At 35.7% G+C, this 23,329-nt stretch overlaps 1 protein-coding gene across 1 annotated transcript; it reads left to right on the top strand.

The window, feature by feature from the left end:
* Positions 1-10,416: 10,416 nt before the first annotated feature.
* On the top strand, positions 10,417-12,805 carry LOC128280742 (heparanase-like protein 2). Its single transcript, XM_053019077.1, has 9 exons — positions 10,417-10,621; positions 10,702-10,737; positions 10,931-11,111; positions 11,203-11,357; positions 11,446-11,679; positions 11,780-11,969; positions 12,055-12,180; positions 12,277-12,376; positions 12,464-12,805. The coding sequence occupies exons 1-9, from the start codon at positions 10,417-10,419 to the stop codon at positions 12,803-12,805; spliced, it is 1,569 nt and encodes a 522-aa protein (XP_052875037.1).
* The last annotated feature ends 10,524 nt before the right edge of the window (positions 12,806-23,329 follow it).

Here is a 23,329-nt window from a genome sequence, read left to right as displayed (position 1 = left end):
GGAATTATTATCTCGACCGTAGTTGAAAAGGAATTAGTTGCAGCTGCAAAACTGTAACTTTTAAACAAAATGATGATGATGCCTTTAGCACGATTAAATTTCCTAACCAATTTTAAATTCGTATCTAATTGTAACAAACTTTTAATACACGCATATATATAAACGCATGCATGATTACAATTGCATTACCCTCAATTCTTCCCGCTCTTTCCTAATATCTAGATATCGTGAATATGGATTTGAAATGCATATTCAGCCTAGCAATCCTTGTTTCCCAGATATCGCTTTCGTCGACGCAAAATGTGAACGTTGTGATTCAAGGAGCAACATCAATTGGTGAAACAGATGATAACTTTGTATGCGCTACATTGGATTGGTGGCCTACTTAAAAATGCAACATCAATCAATGTTCTTGGGGAAAGGCTGGACTTTTAAATTTGGTAAGAATGTTTTATTTTGTGTGTATGAACAATGTCTTTTACATAAATTTTGACTTTTCTTGTACTTTATGTTTTTCGTAGGATTTGAAAAAGAAGGGTCTGATAAATGCAATAAAAGGTGAGTTCTACGTATATAGTATTACATGTCTCTATCATTAATTCAGGCATGGTAGTCCAAAAGAGATTGCAAATATTGCGATTCGAATACTATTAAAAGCCACCTCGTAAGAGTGGTTGTGTGAACGAGTTGGACTAAACTTGGTTCAAAGCTGGTAAGAACAATTTCGGACTAATTTTTGAAATTACTTTCAGCATTCAATCCTTTAAGAATCAAAGTTGGTGGGTCGTTGCAAGATCAAGTGGTGTACGGAGTAGGAGGAGTAAAGAATTAACCCAATTTCATGAAAAATGAAGATAGTTTATTCGGATTCTCTCAGGGATGCCTTCCCATGGAAAGATGGGACGAACTCAATAAATTTTTCAATCAAACTGGGTTGGTATTTCTATTTATTTCGAAAAATAATTAAGCATTCCATTTTTTTTTCTTAATAAAGACATTGACTTTATTGATATGACATTTTGAAGAGTAAAGGTTACGTTCAGGTTGAATGCTATTCTCCGAAGAAATCGGTCATAAATCGAAAAGGGTCTTTGGGTTGGCGATTGGCAATCGCAAAATACAAGGGATTTCATGAAGTATACTATTTCCAGGGGATACAAAGTTGATTCTTATGAATTTGGTAACTAAATTTGTTTTCCCGAAGCTCTACATGAGATTATTTTTCATTATACTTTTCGAATTGTATTTTAATCAATTTATTATTTCAAGAAATCAACTCTCCGGAGCTGGGATGGGTGCAAGCATTGAGGCTGAACAATGTGGAAAAGACATAGTAGTACTTAAGAATCTAGTGAAAGAATTACACCCAGATCCCAAAACTCAACCAAAGGTTTTAGGTCCTAGTGGCTATTATGATGAGAAATGGTTTAATTCCTTCCTAGAAGTTTCAGGACATGAGTAGCTAGTGGCCAAAAGCCGAAACCCCTCTTGTAACACCCCTATCCCGTATCCGTCGCCGGAATAGGTAAAGGGGCATTACCGGACTTGAAACTCATATCAGAACAGTAAAAATTTTGAATTTTTTTTTTTAAGAAATAAAGAACATTCCTTTAGATAAATACTAAAGACAGCCAGGGATACAATTTAAACTTCTATAAGTACACATTCAAAAGATGCCATTTTCGCATGGCTTATATACATTAACCAGAATATTCTTCTGTCACTAGTCTATTCTACACATGCCATAAAATAACCCAAAACATAACAGTACCAAGCAGTGGATAGTGATAGTGTAACAAGTTGTTGATGATTCCCAAGTCTGTAGCTTCCAAATGAGATCTATAAAACAGAGGAAACAAAGTAAACGGAGTAAGCATTACAATGCTTAGTAAGTTTTAAGCAGTGTCAACAGATAATAATCAAATTATAATATGGTTGTTCGTATTTTTTTATTTCACTCTTCCTTTGGGTATATCATCCCTTTACCGAATATGCACATCTCATGTAACATAGATATATTGTATAATTTCACATAACCTTTCACACTGATCTGATGCCACATAATCATAGGAATAGTCTCATAGATTGCTCACGTATGCGTCACATAACTACCTTATGATTTAGATCAAATCAAGCTCACATATAGACTCGGAGTACATACTTGTTTAACCTTTCGCATTGAATATATTTATAAGCAATTCTTATTGCGAAGTCTTATAGCTTTAAACTCTACTCGGATTATCGGCAAGACCTTTAGCTCAGATGAAATCTCCACACGAAGTCGTGGTCTTAACCCGGACATAGTCACCACATATAATCATCGGGTCTTAAATCCGGATTTACATCACGAGTTTCATGCATATTTATTCACATGTTACAGCATTCACATCGACTATCATATTTGTAATTCATTTGCCTCATCAAATATCTAATAAAACACACCTTCCACAGTTTGTCATTTGGCCACAATATATATATACACTTTCACGTTCATCACATTGGCCATTCGGCCTTATCTCATATATACACATTCACATTCATCACATAAAATCCTGAATCAAAATATAAATTTTCATATATTCACATCACAATTATCCAAATATACTTCATATCCCACATATACTTTCATGTATACACTTTGTCTTGGCTGAATCTACATCTATCATTTTCCAATGAATAATTCAATTTCAAGCCATACTATCATTTCATATGCAAATACTTATAAACTTACAATTTCACAATTTTTAATATCAAAGATCCATCTAACACTCATATATCATTTTATAATGTCACAAATTAGAATTCACGTATGGGTTTAATCAATAGCTTATGAGCAACTAAAACAAGTTTTATCAATGTTTACAACATAATCACAAATTCTCTACAAGTTGTTTTCCCGAGCAACAATCGTTAAATTATTTGTAATCGAGCTACGAAACTCCAAATGATGTGCCGTTAATTTTCCATGAAAATAGACTCAGTATATCTTCTATCCAAAAATTTTCAGAATTTTTGGTTTGGCTAATCAATACCAGATTTTTCTTAAATTTTCCCTATTTTACCGCTTGACTATTCGACTACTCTTCACTAAGAACTGAATTTCTCATTGTACGTAATTCAAAATATGTTTTCGTTTATTTTGTTTGAAACTAGACTCATTAAGGAGTCTAAGCATATAAATCTTATCTTATAATCATTTTTGTATGATTTATAATGATTTTCCAAATACTGAATAGGGATTTGAGCCATTCGACTGTCTCACACAACTTTAAAAAAATCTCATTATCGGCAACCCCTTTACTTACACGATTTCTGTTATATCTGAAACTAGACGCATCAAGCTTTAATTACATAATCTATTCAGCCTTTAACTCAATTCCCACAATTTATGGTAATTTTTCCAAAACACGCCATCTTCTTTGTCCCGAGCAGATTTATACAAATTTACTCAGAAAGTTCTCATTCACATATTTAAAACATAATATCATATATGCCATCATTTAGAAAAGTTATTGACCTTAACGTAAATACTTAATTCATATTTATCCCATTTAAAACTTAAAACTTACAAAGGAATCAAACTCAAATACTTAAGAACTTACCTCGGAAGTTGTCGAACGATTCTGAGATCGACTATTCGGTTAGGTAGCTTTTTCTCCTATCCGAATTAGACTCCCTAAGCTCTTGAGCTTGAATAAACAAATTTAATCTATTACAAACCAATTATACAAACTCATGGCCGAATACAACAAGAAGACTAACTAGATTCTACTAGCCACTCATTGCTCTATTATTAACCTTACTTAATTATAAACACATTCGGCAACTACCTCAACCTTATTTAATACAATTAACACTGAATTCCTCATGTAAAAAGTACCATTGCCGAATATCATTTAGTTCACAAGGTCCTAATTTCAAAAATTTGACAAGCTCATACCCATTTCCTACTAATTCCATCATTTTAACACAGGTACGGCAAAGCTAAATTCCATTCTTCCATTAGTTTGCATTTAACTAAATCATGCCTTAATGTTAAGCACATTCGACAATGGTGCAAACATCAATTAACAAACAAACATTATCAACCCATTTTTTTTATTACACGTTTTCCCCAATTTAACACCCCCAAATTATCAAACTTTAACAAGTTTAAAACTCATCTAATGACCATTTATAAACTAAAGCATCAATCATTCAAATTCAACTCATCACAACATGGCCGAATACACATTTCTCCTACTTCCATTCTAAATAAAATTTTATCAAGCTTCCATCTTCATTTAACTATGTACCATTTAGAACTATCAATACTTTACACCCTTTAACAAATTATAATCAATTGCCAAGTGCATCTTTGACAATTTAAACCACACAACTCAAATTCTTACAATTTAAGCTTAGAAATTTCTATTCATGTAAATTTCAAAGAACTCGGAGTCCATTAAACACTCCAAAATTCCATTTGAACAACAATTGTTCAACCTTCTAGCATAATTTCAATCTGGAAAGCAAGCATTATTTAACATTCAGACATCAAAGAACGAATTTAATCCTCATCAATTCAATCAATATCAAGTGTCCTGATTTGGACATTAGTAGTCTTAAATAAAACCACAACAAATCAAACTTGAAAATTTTCACAGTTAATATCGTAAAGAAAAATTTAAAGAACCAACAAGCTTACCAAGATTTTCCCGCTTCTCCTACCTTCTACCGTCTCCATTTTTCTTTTTGTTGCAGCCCTCTTCTTCTTCTTCGATGGATTACCGAGTTACTTGAAGTTTCAGCTACCTAACTAGCTAAAATCATAGTTTTTCCTGCATGCATGAGACACCAAGCCTTCTTCCAATCGGTTTTCCAGCAGAACAAATATGGAAGAAAACTAAAACTCCATTCCCCCTTTCTTTCCAAACGGTGAAGAAAAATAAAGAAAGTGGAAGATGAGACCAGTTTTTATGTTTTATTCATTTCATATTATAAAACCAATTATCATTATTTTACTAATATAAAAAGCACAAAGATACAAATTTCCCTTCATCATTACTGTCCACTAAAATAAAAGGGGTCTAATTGACATGCAAGCCCCACATTGTAGCCATGTTAACAATTGGCCACTTTAAGAAAAAGACTTCTAAAATTTTCCTTTATACAATCAAATCCCAACTAAATAATTTAGCATCCAATTAACTAAATTAGACCACCCAACTTTCACAATAGGTAATTCACATAACAAAAACACTGAAATTAATATTTTACAAAATTTTTGACTAGGTTTTGTGGTCCCGAAACCACTTCCCGACTAGGGTCAATTTAGGACTGTCACACCTCTAGTTTAGGGAGGTGGCTGAATATGGGTATAGGCCTTATGGGGTTCTTCTTTTAATATTTTTATGGTTTCTATAGTGGAGGAGCAGCAAGGCATAGTGTCGATTTGGATTAGCTTGGATCACCAGAGTGGCTAGATCTCGTCATAAATCTCGGCAAAGGTAAGGTGCCTAAGGCCATTATGGATGGTGGCCGAATGTGTAAGTGTTAATATTGGATGGTTCTTGATTTGGTTCAATTATTGCGAGCTGATCTATTTAACGGTTGATTATAGGAGAAATCATGTAGGAGATCTCGTCGAGGAATATCGCAAAACAGGTGTGTAACGAACCCTTTTCATAGCTTAAAGCGATAAATGCCGAAAAGCCAAAATGCCGAAATTCTGGCATTTCGAGGATGTGTGAGCAAGCGAACGCTCATTAGTTAGGTAGATTCGTTGAGATGATAATCAGAAACATTGGAAATGGTAAGAGCGCGATTTTTGGCGTTCACGGTAAGTTGGGCCTCGAGGGGCCAAAGTGGGGCCCAATGAGCTTTCGGGCCCATTTGTAAAAAAATTGGTAGAAAAAGAAAACCGGCTAAATTGCGCATCGAGACTGATAAAACCATTATGGAATATAGGCTAAATGGGCCTAGATGACAAAATCGGCTATGTAGGGCCCATTAGGGGTTTTAGGCCCAATAACTCGATTTCACTAAAAATGGGCTAGAATCACTGTTTGCACCCATGAATTGTTAGCAACCGTTAATGAACATGAAAACCCTAATTTTTGGTAAAATTACAGGATTACCCTTATAACATGAAAATGACCGTTTTGCCCCTAGGTAAAAATGACCATTATACCCCTAGGGTTTATATATGAATTTAATACATGGGATTTTGATAAACATGGTATGTATGATATGCACATGACATGTATGATATGCACATGATATGTATGATATGCACATGATGTCTTCATAAATGCATTGGGTTGGATTTTTATATGGATGGAGGAAGTGCAAAAGGGCTTATGCCCCAGTTATTAAAAAGGGCTTATGCCCCAGTTATTAAAAGGGCTTATGCCCCAGTTATTAAAAAGGGCTTATGCCCCAGTTATTAAAAGGGCTTATGCCCCAGTTATCAAAAGGGCTTATGCCCTAGTTATTAAAAGGGCTTTTGCCCCAGTTATTAAAAGAGGCTAGGCCTCTAGTTATATGATAAAGCGACTATCTTTGCCAAAGGAGAGTTATGGTTGGGTGGGTTGAGTTATTCCCCACTTGGTGTGTTGGTTGGTACGGGTGGAGAGTAGCGGATGGTGGGTCGAGTAGTCTCCCCAAATGGGCTTGCATTCATTTGTTTTTTCATTGAAGATACATGTGATATTGAAATGGGCCTATGGGTCATACCATTTACAGTAAAAGGCTTCGGCCCAGTGTTATGAAGTATAAAATATGAAAAGGCTACAGCCCAGTATATACATATTGAGATTGGACTTGGGCTAAGGCCCAGCAGGCTGATATTGTTTTGGGCTCTGAAAGGGGCTTGTTGCACATTGAGTTTCCAAACTCACCCCCTTTCCTTAACCTTGCAGGTGAGCCTTGATGTGGAGACTTGGAGCCGGAGGGGATTCAGAGTGCCCACTGTGATCGCCTTTGGGCTTTTAAATAAGCATTGGTTTTCTTTAAATTTCCTTTAATTATTATTTATTCTTGGGTTGTAATAAGGCCATTTTAACTTTTCTTTTATTTCTTTTCGGGAATATTTTATTTTTAATAACTTTAAAACTGGTTGATAATTATACAAATGGGCTAGACTTAAGACGTGTTTTCAAAATGATACTTGATTTCAAAACATCACAACACCACGATTGTTCGATTTATCAAAGACGTCCACTTAAACAAATTTAAACTCGATATAACAAATTGTGGAATGGTCGTGGACATGTCTAGGATTGGATCCAATCGAAAAGCTCGGTACTTAACAGCCTTCATGGCTCACCTCATCTGTCTCGAATTCCTACCTGGTGCCCAGCTTCCATTCACTTTGTTAACTCAACAAGATATATGGTTTTTAAAACACTAAAACGGAACATGGGTTTTCAACTCCAATGTGGCACGTCAGATTCGGCCATAACGTCCGGGCCGGGTTTGGGGTGTTACAGCATTCCTATGGCACCGGCTTATGGGAAGTACTGTACTTGCCGTAACTCAAGAGTCTAACCCAAATTTCCATGTATATGCTCACTGTGTGAAGAAAAAGGTAAGCCAACTTTGATAGAGCGAACTTTTCATTTTTCAAATTATTTATTTTTATTAAATGTTATCGACATCATTTTCTGTCTTGTAGCCTGGAATTTCTATCATTTTTATTAACTTGTCAAAAGATAGCTCATTCAATGTCACCCTTTCAAATTACGAGCACCAGAGTCGTAATTTGAGATCCACATATGTTGCAAAGCCTAATTTTGAGTTTAGAGGTTCCAAGGATAGAGAGGAGTATCATTTGGCTGCGCTAGCTGGAAATATACAAGGTCAAATCGTGTTGCTAAATGATGTTCCAATGGTTCCAACAGAAACATTCGACATTCCGGTGATGGAACCAAAGCTTGTCAATGCTTCCACGCCAATCTCTATTGTAGCTCATTCCATAGTCTATGTAACCATCAGAGACTTTCAAGCCCCTGCCTGTGCTTAAATTACATCATTACTTTATCTAAAATGTAATACCATTAAACCCTGCTTGAAGTTTTAGAATGTGATAAGAGTTTCTAACTTATTTTTCTAGTTGTTACTATTGTTCTTAGTTATGTACGAATTTTTAGATTTTAGTATCCTTCGATTTTTCTACCTTTATCTCAATTCATTTCTTACAATATTTTGCATGGACAAAAAAATCCACCAGTAATAAATCACTCACTGTCGCTCTTATATTAGATTCGGCATGTTTCCAATGTTTGTTTTTTCCATCTACTTCATTTCCCTACATCTTCTGTCACAAGTTGCCTAGTGTAATTTCAAATTTAAAGACAGTGTCCTACATGTGTTAATGATAAAGATGAACACAATAAAATGTAATACAATTAATCGAAACTCATTTAGTTACCTTAGAAATACCTTTTTTTTCCAAATATTACAACATAACAAAAAATAAGAATTACATCAACGTTATTGGAAGAAAACAATATTCCTTTTCAATGTTTGGCGGAAAGAAACTTTATTAAGGATAACAAACGCCCTCTTTTGTCTGGGGCCGTTATGGAACTGGTATAGGCCTATCCTTGTTGAAGATTGAAATTGTTCTACTTCAACCTCCTCATTCTGATTTTGTGGGATTTGAGTACTCTTTCCACTTGTGCCTTGGATGCCTAATTTGAGTAGCCAATTCGTTCATAACTTTCCCACGGCTTGGTTTGTTCTTTTATTCTTGTTTTCTGTATATGATACTTCCTCTTTTACTTCTTTTAGTTAGTAGGAAAAAATAACACAGGAGGTCCTTGTACAAAAGAGTCAAGACCTATTTAGTCCATGTAATATAAGAGAGTGTGCAAAAAAGGGCAATTAATGATGAAATTGACTATTTACGTCAATGAAATGTTAGGACATGAGCAATTCAGTCCATCTCAAATTAAAATAGGGTAACCTAGTCCCCATATTATTCAAATGTGTGGAAAAAGGGATAATTGAATAGGGGGTTTACTCCTCTCGTTTGTAAAAAAAAAATGGTTCAGAGAAAAACAAGATAGGTGCAAATGTGAAAAAAATACATCTACACAATATAATCATCAGTTGCTAGAGTTTCATAAATTAAAAAAACATAAATAATTCAAACAACTTTATATCAAATAATAAAGTTTATAAACATTCAAACATATGCAATAAATAGTTTTTATTAATTTTGCAATGTCAGTAACCTCGAATTTCGATGGAAAATATACTTTGCAAATTTTAAATAAAGAATTTTGTACTACTTCGCCAACTGAGCCAAGTGTCAAACCCACTAGGTAGGTGGCTTAGCTATTGGGGTTTTATTGTATAAAAGGTGAAATATGGGCACTTGGGTGGCATTTGTTCTTCCCTAATTGGTTTCGAATTTTCAATATAACAAAAGGACAGAAAAGTTTAGGAAAATAAAATAAAAAATCCCTATAGGGTTTGGATTTTAGGTTATAACGGTTTGATTTTTTATGCGTTTCATTACACTAAAAACAAAAGCAAGTCTTTCTTTGTCTTGGTAATTCATGTCATCATCGTTAAGATGTGCTTTGTAAAGGCCCGGTGTAAAATTCTCAAAACCAACAATTCCTTCTCTTATAAAAACCCAGTGGTCTATCATTTCTATAAAATAAAGGGAAAAAAAAACTTTCTACTGAAATCTATATACGATAGAATTGATTTAAAATATATATTACTTTCAATTATCGAGTAAATTAAAATAACTCTGAAAGTTCTTTTACGTACGCAAATATTTAAGATACGATATAGTTTATGCAAATTCATGAAAGAGGTTTAGGGTTTTGGAGCGGAAGGAGATAGGTCCTCTCCGGAAAATTTTCGAAGAAAAAAATGTGGGAAACTTTTTCAAATATGCTACTACTGTCGACACGGAATTTCTAAAGTTTTAAGCTTAATGATAGGTTTAATTATTGCAATAATATAATCTCCGCATACTTCCTTAACATGCAATATTTACTTGTTAAAATATTATTCAAAATACAATTTTCCTTGTGACAAAACCCACATTCCTATTCCATTGACAATACGGACAACAAGACAAAAAAGCTAAAGAAACAATACAAGCCTTTAATTTGGAATTTAAATGGTAGATGACCCAAAAGTGGTTTTAAAATGTAATTTCCTTGCCAAATAACAAGTTGGAATTATTATCTCGACCGTAGTTGAAAAGGAATTAGTTGCAGCTGCAAAACTGTAACTTTTAAACAAAATGATGATGATGCCTTTACCACGATTAAATTTCTAAACCAATTTTAAATTCGTATCTAATTGTAACAAACTTTTAATACACGCATATATATAAACGCATGCATGATTACAATTGCATTACCCTAAATTCTTCCCGCTCTTTCCTAACATCTAGATATCGTGAATATGGATTTGAAATGCATATTCAGCCTAGCAATCCTTGTTTCCCAGATATCGCTTTCGTCGATGCAAAATGTGAACGTTGTGATTCAAGGAGCAACATCAATTGGTGAAACAGATGATAACTTTGTATGCGCTACATTGGATTGGTGGCCTCTTGAAAATGCAACTACAATCAATGTCCTTGGGGAAAGGTGGACTATTAAATTTGGTAAGAATATTTTATTGTGCGTGTATGAACAATGTCTTTACATAAATTTTGACTTTTCTTGTACTTTATGTTTTTCATAGGATTTGAAAAGAAGGGTCCGATAAATGCAATAAAAGGTGAGTTCTCGTAAATAATATTACATGTCTCTAACATTAATTCATGCATGGTAGTCCAAATGAGATTGCAAATATTGCGATTCGAATACTGTTAAAAGCCACCTCGTAAGAGTGGTTGTGTGAACGAGTTGGACTAAACTTGGTTCAAAGCTGGTAAGAACAATTTCAGACTAATTTTTGAAATTACTTTCAGCATTCAATCCTTTAAGAATCAAAGTTGGTGGGTCGTTGCAAGATCAAGTGGTGTACGGAGTAGGAGGAGTTAAGAATTGCCCCAATTTCATGAAAAATGAAGATAGTTTATTCGGATTCTCTCAGGGCTGCCTTCGCATGGAAAGATGGGACGAACTCAATAAAATTTTCAATCAAACTGGGTTGGTATTTCTATTTATTCTGAAAAATAATTAAACATTCCATTTTTTTTCTTAGTAAAGACATTGACTTTATTGATATGACATTTTGAAGAGTAAAGGTTACGTTCGGGTTGAATGCTCTTCTCGGAATAAATCGGTCAAAAATCGAAAAGGGTCTTTGGGTTGGCGATTGGAAATCGCAAAATGCAAGGGATTTCATGAAGTATACTATTTCCAAGGGATACAAAGTTGATTCTTATGAATTTGGTAACTAAATTTGTTTTCCCGGAGCTCTGCATGAGATTATTTTTCATTATACTTTTCGAATTGTATTTTAATCAATTTATTATTTCAGGAAATCAACTCTCCGGAGCTGGGATGGGTGCAAGCGTTGAGGCTGAACAATATGGAAAAGACATAGTAGTACTTAAGAATCTAGTGAAAGAATTACACCCAGATCCCAAAACTCAACCAAAGGTTTTAGGTCCTAGTGGCTATTATGATGAGAAATGGTTTAATTCCTTCCTAGAAGTTTCAGGACATGATGTTGTTGATGGAGTTACACACCATATCTATAATCTTGGACCTGGTATCCAAATATGTCTCAATTCAGTGTTCATTGAAGAGTTTTTAGAGGCTTACTTATTACTAGTAGGGTCAGTTTCTTAATTCGATGGATGCATATGCAGGTGATGATCCAAACATGATTACCAAGATTCAAGATCCATCTTACTTAAATCAGGTTGCCCAAACCTATAAAGGTGTTTTGAATATTGTCAACAAGTTTAAACCGCAGTCGGGAGCTTGGGTTTCTGAATCTGGCGGAGCTCTTCACGGCGGTGCTAAAGATTTGTCCCCAACCTTTGCTGATGGATTTTGGTAATATTTTTCTCTCCTTTTCTTCTACCTCTACCTTTTCTTTGTGTATAATAAAACACGAGGTTGAACTTTTCTCCCTTAACAGGTATCTTGATCAATTGGGAATGGCTTCAACCTACAATCACAAGGTCTTCTGCAGGCAAACTCTAATCGGTGGAAATTATGCTTTACTTAATACTACAACATCTATTCCCAATCCAGATTACTACGGGTCCGTATCTTCACACAGATAGTGTGAGCCTTATCGTTTCTTTTTTTCCCTACAGCAACCAACATAATTCATCTTATTAATTTGTTTCGTTTCTAGTGCACTTCTATGGCACCGGCTTATGGGAAGTACTGTACTTGCCGTAACTCAAGAGTCTAACCCAAATTTGCGTGTATATGCTCACTGTGCGAAGAAAAAGGTAAGCCAACTTTGATAGAACGAACTTTTCGTTTATCAAATTATTTACTTTTATTAAATGTTATTAGCATCATTTTCTCTCTTGTAGCCTGGGATTTCTATCATTTTTATTAACTTGTCGGAAGATAGCTCGTTCAACGTCACCCTTTCAAATTACGAGCACCAGAGTCGTAATTCGAGATCCACGGATGTTGCGAAGCCTGAATTTAGAGGTTCCAAGGATAGAGAGGAGTATCATTTGGCTGCGCTAGTTGGAAATATACAAGGTCAAATCGTGTTGCTAAATGACGTTCCAATGGTCCCAACAGAAACATTCGACATTCCGAAGATGGAACCAAAGCTTGTCAATGCTTCCACGCCCATCTCTATTGCAGCTCATTCCATAGTCTATGTAACCATCAGAGACTTTCAAGCCCTTGCCTGTGCTTAAATTACATCATTACTTTATCTAAAATGTAATACCTTTAAACCCTGCTTTAACTTTTAGAATGTGACAAGAGTTTCTAACTTATTTTTCCAGTCGTTACTATTGTTCTTAGTTATGTACGAATTTTTAGATTTTAGTATCCCTCGATTTTTCTACCTTTATCTCATTTCATTTCTTACTATATTTTGCATGGACAAAAAAATCCACCGGGAATAAATCACTCACTGTCACTTTTATATTAGATTCGGCATGTTTCCAATGTTTGTTTTTTCCATCTACATCATTTCCCGACAACTTCTGTCACAAGTTGCCTAGTGCAATTTCAAATTTAAAGACAGTGTCCTACATGTGTTAATGATAAAGATGAACACAATAAGATGTAATACAATTAATCGAAACTCATTTAGTTACCTTAGAAATACCTTTTTATTTTTTCCAAATATTACAACATAACAAAAAATAAGAATTAAATGAACGCTATTTGAAGAAAATAATATTCCTTTTCAATGTTTGGCGAAAAGAAACTTTATTAAGGATAACAAGCGCCCTCTTTTGTCTGGGGCCGTTGTGGAACTGGTATAGGCCTATCCTTGTTGAAGATTGAAATTGTTCTACTTCAACCTCCTCATTCTGATTTTGTGGGATTTGAGTACTATTTCAACTCGTGCCTTGGATGCCTAATTTGAGTAGCCAATTCGTTCATAACTTTCCCACGGCTTGTTTTGTTCTTTTATTCTTGTTTTCTGTATATGATACTTCCTCTTTTACTTCTTTTTGTTAGTAGGGAAAAATAACACAGGAGGTCCTTGTACAAAAGAGTCAAGACCTATTTAGTCCATGTACTATAAGAGAGTGTGCAAAAAAGGGCAATTAATGACGAAATTGACTATTTACGTCAATAAAATGTTAGGACACGAGCAATTCAGTCCATCTCAAATTAAAATAGGGTAACCTAGTCCCCATATTATTCAAATGTGTGGAAAAAGGGATAATTGAATAGGGGGTTAACTCCTCTCGTTTGTAAAAAAAAATGGTTCAGAGAAAAACAAGATAGGTGCAAATGTGAAAAAAATACATCTACACAATATAATTATCAGTTGGTAGAGTTTCATAAATTAAAAAAACATAAATAATTCAAACAACTTTATGTCAAATAATAAAGTTTATAAACATTCAAACATATGTAATTAATAGTTTTTAGTAATTTTGCAATGTCAGTAACCTCGAATTTCGATGGAAAATATACTTTGCAAATTTTAGATAAAGAATTTTGTACTACTTCGCCAACTGAGCCAAGTGTCAAATCCACTAGGTAGGTGGCTTAGCTATTGGGGTTTTATTGTATAAAAGGTGAAATATGGGCACTTGGGCGGCATTTGTTCTTCCCTAATTGGTGTCGAATTTTCAATATAACAAAAGGACAGAAAAGTTTAGGAAAATAAAATAAAAAATCCCTATAGGGTTTGGATTTTAGGTTATAACGGTTTGATTTTTTATGCGTTTCATTACACTGAAAACAAAAGCAAGTCTTTCTTTGTCTTGGTAGTTCATGTCATCGTCGTTAAGATGTGCTTGGTAAAGGCCCGGTGTAAAATTCTCAAAACCAACAATTCTTTCTCTTATAAAAACCCAGTGGTCTATCATTTCTATAAAATAAAGGGAAAAAAAACTTTCTACTGAAATTTATATACGATAGAATTGATTTAAAATATATATTACTTTCAATTATCGAGTAAATTAAAATAACTCTGAAAGTTGTTTTACGTACGCAAATATTTTAAGATACGATAGAGTTTATGAAAATTCATGAAAGAGGTTTAGGGTTTTGGAGCGAAAGGAGATAGGTCCTCTCCGGAAAATTTTCGAAGCAAAAAATGTGGGAAACTTTTTCAAATATGCTACTACTGTCGACACGGAATTTCTAAAGTTTCAAGTTTAATGATAGGTTTAATTATTGCAATAATATAATCTCCGCATACTTCCTTAACATGCAATATTTACTTGTTAAAATATTATTCAAAATACAATTTTCCTTGTGACATAACCCACATTCCTATTCCATTGACAATACGGACAATAAGACATAAAAGCTAAAGAAACAATACAAGCCTTTAATTTGGAATTTAAATGGTAGACGGCCCAAAAATGGTTATAAAATGAAATGTCCTTGCCAACTAACAAGTTGGAATTATTATCTTGACCGTAGTTGAAAAGGAATTAGTTGCAGCTACAAAACTGTAACTTTTAAACAAAATGATGATGATGCCTTTACCACGATTAAATTTCCTAACCAATTTTAAATTCGTATCTAATTGTAACAAACTTTTAATACACGCATATATATAAACGCATGCATGATTACAATTGCATTACCCTAAATTCTTCCCACTCTTTCCTAACATCTAGATATCGTGAATATGGATTTGAAATGCATATTCAGCCTAGCAATCCTTGTTTCCCAGATATCGCTTTCGTCGACGCAAAATGTGAACGTTGTGATTCAAGGAGTAACATCAATTGGTGAAACAGATGATAACTTTGTATGCGCTACATTGGATTGGTGGCCTACTGAAAAATGCAACTACAATCAATGTAACACCCCAAACCCGGCCCAGACGTTATGGCCGAATCTGACGTGCCACATTGGAGTTGAAAACCCACGTTCCGTTTTAGTGTTTTAAAACCATACATTTTATTGAGTTAACAAAGTGTATGGAAGCCGGGCACCGTAGGTATCCGAGACAGAGGAGGTGAGCCATGAAGGCGCTAAGTACCAAGCTCTTTAATTGGATCCAATCCTAGACATGCCCACAACCATAGCCACACTTTGTTATATCGAGTTTAAATTTGTTTAAGTGGACGTCTTTGATAAATCGATTAATCGTGGTGTTGAGATATTTTTAAAACAAGTATCATTTTGAAAACACGCCCTAAGTCTAGTCCATTTGAATAATTATTAACCAATTTTAAAGTTATTAAAATTAAAATAATTCGAAAAGAAATAAAAGGAAAGTTAAAATTGGCCTTATTACAACCCAAAATAAATAATAATTAAAGGAAATTAAATGAAAACCAACACTTATTTAAAAGCCCAAAGATGATCACCGTGGCCACTCTGAATCCCTCCGCCCAAGTCCCCACATCAAGGCTCACCGCAAGGTTAAGGAAAGGGGTGAGTTTGGAAACTCACAGTGCAACAAGCCCCTTTCAGAGCCCAAAACAATAACGGCTGTTGGGTCTAAGCCCAAATCCAATCTCAATCATGCACTTGGGTCAGTAGCCTTTTCATATTTCATATTTCATAATCTTGGGCGAAGCCTTTTCATATTTCATATTCTTGGGCGAAGCCTTTCTCAGAAAGCAGTATGGCCCTTAGGCCCATTTCAATGTCACATATAATTTCAATGAAAGAATGCAACCCATTTGGGAGACTACTCAACCCACCATCCGCTACTCTCCACCGCACCAACCAACACACCATGTGGGGATTAACTCGACCCACCCCGCCAAACTCTCCAATCGGCAAAGATAGTTTATCATATAACCGAGGCCTAGCCTCTTTTAATAACGGGCAAAAGCCCTTTCAATAACTGGGGCATAAGCCCTTTTATAACTGGGGCATAAGCCCTTTTGATAACTGGGGCATAAGCCCTTTTGATAACTGGGGCATAAGCCCTTTTTCACTTCCTCCATCCATATAAAAACCCAACCCAATGCATTTATGATTACCTCATGTGCATATCATACATATCATGTGCATAGCATACATTTCATGTGCATATCATACATACCATATTTATCAAAATCCCATGTATTAAAATCATACATAAACCCTAGGGGTATAATGGTCATTTTTACCTAGGGGCAAAACGGTCATTTTCATATTATAAGGGTAATCTCGTAATTTTACCAAAAATTAGGGTTTCCATGTTCATTAACGATTACTAACAATCCATGGGTGCAAACAAGTGATTACGGCCCATTTTAGCGAATCGAGTTATTGGGCCTAAAACCCTAATGGGCCCTACTTAGCCAATTCGTCGTTTAGGCCCACTTAGCCTATATTCCATAATGGTTTTAACAGTCTTATCATGCAATTTAACAGATTTCCGTTTTCTACCAATTTTACCCAAATGGGCCCGAAAGCCCAATGGGCCCCACTTCGGCCCCTCGAGGCCCAACTTACCAAGAACGCCAAAAATCACATTCCTACCGTTTCCATCGTTCTCGATCACCGTCTCATCGATTCTAACTAACTAGTGAGCGTTCGCTTGCTCACAAGTCCTCGAAATGCCAGAATTTCGGCATTTCGGCTTTTCGGCATTTTATCGCTTTAAGTTATGAAAGGGTTCGTTACACACCTGATTTGCGATATTCCTTGACGAGATCTCTTATGCGATTTCTCCTATAATCAACCACTTATAGATTAGACCATGTTAATATTAAACCAAATCGAAAACTACCTATTATCATCACTTACACATTCGGTCACCGTCCACAATGGCCCTTGGGTTCATACCTTTGCCGAAGTTGATGACTAGATTTAGTCACTCCGATGATCCAAGCTTTTCACACACTCCTCGATCGGTAGCCTTTAATCCTCACTAGCACCAACAAACCAAATAACACCAAAACCCTTTTAGCCTTAGTCGACGAGAGGGTTTTCACTTTTCTTAAACCACAAGATATAAATGGAAAGAAGGTTCAATACTTACCAAGAGATCTACTCATTGAAGAACGTTCCAAATACCTTCCTACCCCATATCCGTTGTGAATCCAACTTAAACGTCGTGAAAATAGATCTAAATATTAATTCCCGAATCACTAAAATATGAAGCTTTCGACTTTCAAAGAAATATTAATCTAAGCTATTACGAGGTTAGTACACACATTACGGGTTGAAGTTGAAACGTTTCCAAAATCAATCGCCTCGATAACCACCACCATCACTCAAACTTAACTAATCCAATATCAATATATGTAAATCCTAAGCACATCACCATACGGAACATAAGGGCATATTCGTCATTTTACCATACGAGGGTATTACGGTCACTTTACCCTACTGAGGGCTTTACGGTCTTTTTACCTTTTAGGGTATTTTAGTCATTTCATCCTACAAGGGTGTTTTGGTAAATCAACAAACCAAAGGTATTTCAAGAATTTTGTAAACCAATGGTACTTCTATAATTTTAAAAAGTCAAGGTATTTACGTAACTTTGTAAATCGGGGTATTTTGGTAATTTTACAAATTGAGGGTATTTCGTAATTTTGTAAATCGAGGTAAAACAAAGAATTACAGTAAATCAAGGGTAAAATAGTAATTCTATAAATCGAGGGTAAAACGGTAATTCTGTAAATCGAGGGTAAAACGGTAATTCTGTAAGTCGAGGGTAAAACGATAATTATGTAAATCAGGGGTAAAACGGTAATTATGTAAATTGTGGGTAAAACGGTAATTCTGTAAGTCGAGGGTAAAATGATAATTATGTAAATCAGGGGTAAAACGGTAATTATGTAAATTAGGGGTAAAATGGTAATTCTATAAATCAAGGGTAAAATAGTAATTCTGTAAACTGAGGGTAAAACGGTAATTCTATAAATCGAGGGTAAAACGGTAATTTTACAAATTGAGGGTAAAACGGTAATTCTATAAATCGAGGGTACTTTGGTAATTTTATAAGTCGAGGGTATTTCAATAATTTTACAGGTCGAGGGTATTTCAGTAATTTCACAAATTAGGGGTATTTTGGTAATTTTACAAACTAGGGGTATTTTGATAATTTTACAAACTAGGGGTATTTTGGTAATTTTACAAACTAGGGTATTTTAGTAATTTTACAAAGCGAGGTATTTTGGTAATTTTATAAACCAAAGTATTTTAAACATGGATAACAATACTAATGGCTCTAAAGCCCATTCTCATTAAATGGGCCCACACTCGTGTGGCCCTTTTAGCCCAAATCTAGCCACAAATATTAGATTCACCTAGCCTAGCCCAAATTTACTACACAATCAAACAACTTATCCAATTGGGCTTGTAGGCCCATTAGGCCCACATGACCCCTTTCGACCCATCATGACCAAGTAGCCATCCTACAGCCTAGAGTAGTAAGAAATACACACGATAGAGACCTGAGTTAATCCACACTCCGAGCACTCTTAGCCGACGCCCAACCCAAATGAGCACGCCATACAAATGAAAGGGATCGACCAAGAAAGGTACATTTACTCTCTTCATGGTTCCTCTATTTAAAGCCGACTTCACAACCACTCTTATGTTAGCTTCCGATGTGGGATCCCTCCAACATTAGAGTTTAAATTCAACACCAACTCTTGCCACCGTTAGCAAAATAAATGCTCCTTGCTTGCCATGGGATTCAACCTATGCCTCCCCTTAAATGCTCCACACGCTACTTGCCACTAAGCCACAAGGCTTTTTGTGTCATATTTTATCCCCAATTAATTATAAGGTCTAAAGGCCAAAGTCCGTGTTCCCTTTAAAAAAAACAAAATAAATTGCAAGAGCCAAGGCTTGAACCCGTGCTCCCATACAACCTTAATGACGCCACAACCACTAGACTACAAGCTTCCTTGTGTCATTTATTTAACACAATAATTTAAAACCCTCATCCAAGCATCCGTGTTTTTTTCACTTAATACCAAAATTTTGCTAAAGCCCAAGTTTGAACCCAAGATTTCTCCAACACTTCTCAAAGCCATTAACCACTAATAGCAAACATTTAATTGTTTCATTTCATTGCACAATTAAATACCTATATACAACCTCCTTACGGACCCCCACTCAAGGCCCAATACTTCTAGGCCCAAATTCGGGGTGTTACAATTATACTCCCTTTAAAGAAATTTCGTCCTCGAAATTTCCAACTATCAACTAACTGTATTACTTAAGTCAAACCTCTATGCTTCCGCTACGCACTCTAATTAAAAATAATTCTTAGTACGACCCAGAACATCTAATTACCAAAGTAAAGAAACATTTATCAAGGACGCATACAATTCGTAACACATATTTAAATAAAATAAACTTGGCAATCCCGAGCTCGATGCTCCTTGGACCCACATCTAAGACATGCTCCTGTCTTCCTATGGCATTCACCCGGATGACGTCCGTTGCAGTCTTTGCAAATTGGATAGTTTGGTCGTGCCTTAACATGTTTCACAGAACGAGGCTTGGTTTTCTAAGAACTAGAATCCTTCCTTTTTCTTACACTCCATGCACCCTGCTTGAAGCGTTTCCCTAATTTCCTTAAGTTTGGTATCCAATACTTCCTCTACCACTTTCCTTACTAACTCGGCCAGTGCCTCAGCACCAAGCTCTGAGTTACCGCAACCCAAAGTTGGTAGACTTTGCTTACCCTCAGAATCCATATCAATACTCTACATTACCAGTACACATATCAATTAACTACAAAGATCTCAAAAATTTTACTATTTATTCATATATCTTACGCAGAGATAGTATTTTAAAGTTTCTATTTTCACGTAATCATAGCCTAGCTACGGTCTAGATTCTAGAGTTTTTAGGGTTGCCCTAGTCATAATGTCATGATATGGTCTCAGTTCTATCTACAAGAATATCTTAATACAAAGGTAATATGAGGAATGAAATACTTACGACTTGGTGCTTTGGGATTCAGTCGCCACTTCTTTCTCCAATCCATTTAAAACTCAAAAGCCATATTTTTGCTTATAGAGGTAGAAATTTAAAAATTTTGATTTGAAAGCACCCTTATTTTGAAACTCTTGTTTAAAACATAAAAACTTGTACCATTTTAACAAATATACTCATAAAATATCTTTAAAATGAACTTTTCAAAATCATCTCCAAAAATACCCTTCTTAGGCCTAAGTTTTGAAAAAATTTTGGACCCGATCCACAACCGAGTTGTTGCAACCTAGGCTCGATACCACTAAATGTAACACCCCAAACCCGGCCCAGACGTTATGGTAGAATCGGCGTGCCACATTGGAGTTGAAAACCCACGTTCCGTTTTAGTGTTTTAAAACCATACATTTTATTGAGTTAACAAAGTGTATGGAAGCCGGGCACCGTGTAGGTATCCGAGACAGAGGAGGTGAGCCATGAAGGCCGCTTAAGTACCAAGCTCTTTAATTGGATCCAATCTAGACATGCCCACAACCATAGCCACACTTTGTTATATCGAGTTTAAATTTGTTTAAGTGGACGTCTTTGATAAATCGATTAATCGTGGTGTTGAGATATTTTTTAAAACAAGTATCATTTTGAAAACACGTCCTAAGTCTAGCCCATTTGAATAATTATTAACCAATTTTTAAAGTTATTAAAATTAAAATAATTCCGAAAAGAAATAAAAGGAAAGTTAAAATTGGCCTTATTACAACCCAAAAATAAATAATAATTAAAGGAAATTAAATGAAAACCAACACTTATTTAAAAGCCCAAAGATGATCACCGTGGCCACTCTGAATCCCCTCCGGCCCAAGTCCCCACATCAAGGCTCACCTGCAAGGTTAAGGAAAGGGGGGTGAGTTTGGAAACTCAGTGTGCAACAAGCCCCTTTCAGAGCCCAAAACAATAACGGCCTGTTGGGTCTAAGCCCAAATCCAATCTCAATCATGCATTTGGTCAGTAGCCTTTTCATATTTCATATTTCATATCTTTGGGCGAAGCCTTTTCATATTTCATATTCTCGGGCAAGCCTTTATCAGAAACGGTATGGCCCTTAGGCCCATTTCAATGTCACATATAATTTCAATGAAAGAATGCAACCCATTTGGGAGACTACTCAACCCACCATCCGCTACTCTCCACCGTACCAACCAACACACCATGTGGGATTAACTCGACCCACCCCGCCAAACTCTCCAATCGGCAGATAGTCTTTATCATATAACCGAGGCCTAGCCTCTTTTAATAATCAGGGCAAAAGCCCTTTCAATAATCGGGGCATAAGCCCTTTTATAATCGGGGCATAAGCCCTTTTGATAAGCGGGGCATAAGCCCTTTTGATAATCGGGGCATAAGCCCTTTTCACTTCCTCCATCCATATAAAACCCAACCCAATGCATTTATGATTACCTCATGTGCATATCATACATATCATGTGCATAGCATACATTTCATGTGCATATCATACATACCATATTTATCAAAATCCCATGTATTAAAATCATACATAAACCCTAGGGGTATAATGGTCATTTTTACCTAGGGGCAAAACGGTCATTTTCATATTATAAGGGTAATCTCGTAATTTTACCAAAAATTAGGGTTTCCATGTTCATTAACGATTACTAACAATCCATGGGTGCAAACAGTGATTCTGGCCCATTTTTAGCGAATCGAGTTATTGGGCCTAAAACCCCTAATGGGCCCTACTTAGCCAATTCTGTCGTTTAGGCCCACTTAGCCTATATTCCATAACGGTTTTAACAGTCTTATCATGCAATTTAACAGATTTCCGTTTTCTACCAATTTTACCCAAATGGGCCCGAAAGCCCAATGGGCCCCACTTCGGCCCCTCGAGGCCCAACTTACCAAGAACGCCAAAAATCACATTCCTACCGTTTCCATCGTTCTCGATCACCGTCTCATCGATTCTAACTAACTAGTGAGCGTTAAGCTTGCTCACAAGTCCTCGAAATGCCGAATTTGGCATTTGACTTTTCGGCATTTTATCGCTTTAAGTTATGAAAGGGTTCGTTACACACCGATTTGCGATATTCCTTGACGAGATCTCTTATGCGATTTCTCCTATAATCAACCACTTATAGATTAGACCATGTTAATATTAAACCAAATCGAAAACTACCTATTATCATCACTTACACATTCGGTCACCGTCCACAATGGCCCTGGGTTCATACCTTTGCAAGTTGATGACTAGATTTAGTCACTCCGATGATCCAAGCTTTTCACACACTCCTCGATCGGTAGCCTTTAATCCTCACTAGCACCAACAAACCAAATAACACCAAAACCCTTTTAGCCTTAGTCGACAGAGGGTTTTCACTTTTCTTAAACCACAAGATATAAATGGAAAGAAGGTTCAATACTTACCAAGAGATCTACTCATTGAAGAACGTTCCAAATACCTTCCTACCCCATATCCGCTGTGAATCCAACTTAAACGTGCGTGAAAATAGATCTAAATATTAATTCCTAATCACTAAAATATGAAGCTTTCGACTTTTCAAAGAAATATTAATCTAAGCTATTACGAGGTTAGTACACACATTACGGGTTGAAGTTGAAACGCTTCCAAAATCAATCGCCTCGATAACCACCACATCACTCAAACTTAACTAATCCAATATCAATATATGTAAATCCTAAGCACATCACCATACGGAACATAAGGGCATATTCGTCATTTTACCATACAGGGGTATTACGGTCACTTTACCCTACAGGGGCTTTACGGTCTTTTTACCTTTTAGGGGTATTTTAGTCATTTCATCCTACAAGGGTGTTTTGGTAAATCAACAAACCAAAGGTATTTCAAAGAATTTTGTAAACCA

Source organism: Gossypium arboreum, chromosome 9 (assembly GCF_025698485.1).
Source record: "Gossypium arboreum isolate Shixiya-1 chromosome 9, ASM2569848v2, whole genome shotgun sequence".
NCBI lineage: Eukaryota > Viridiplantae > Streptophyta > Magnoliopsida > Malvales > Malvaceae > Gossypium > Gossypium arboreum.
Note: the sequence above shows the minus strand (reverse complement) of the source record. Positions and strands in the feature narration are given on the sequence as shown.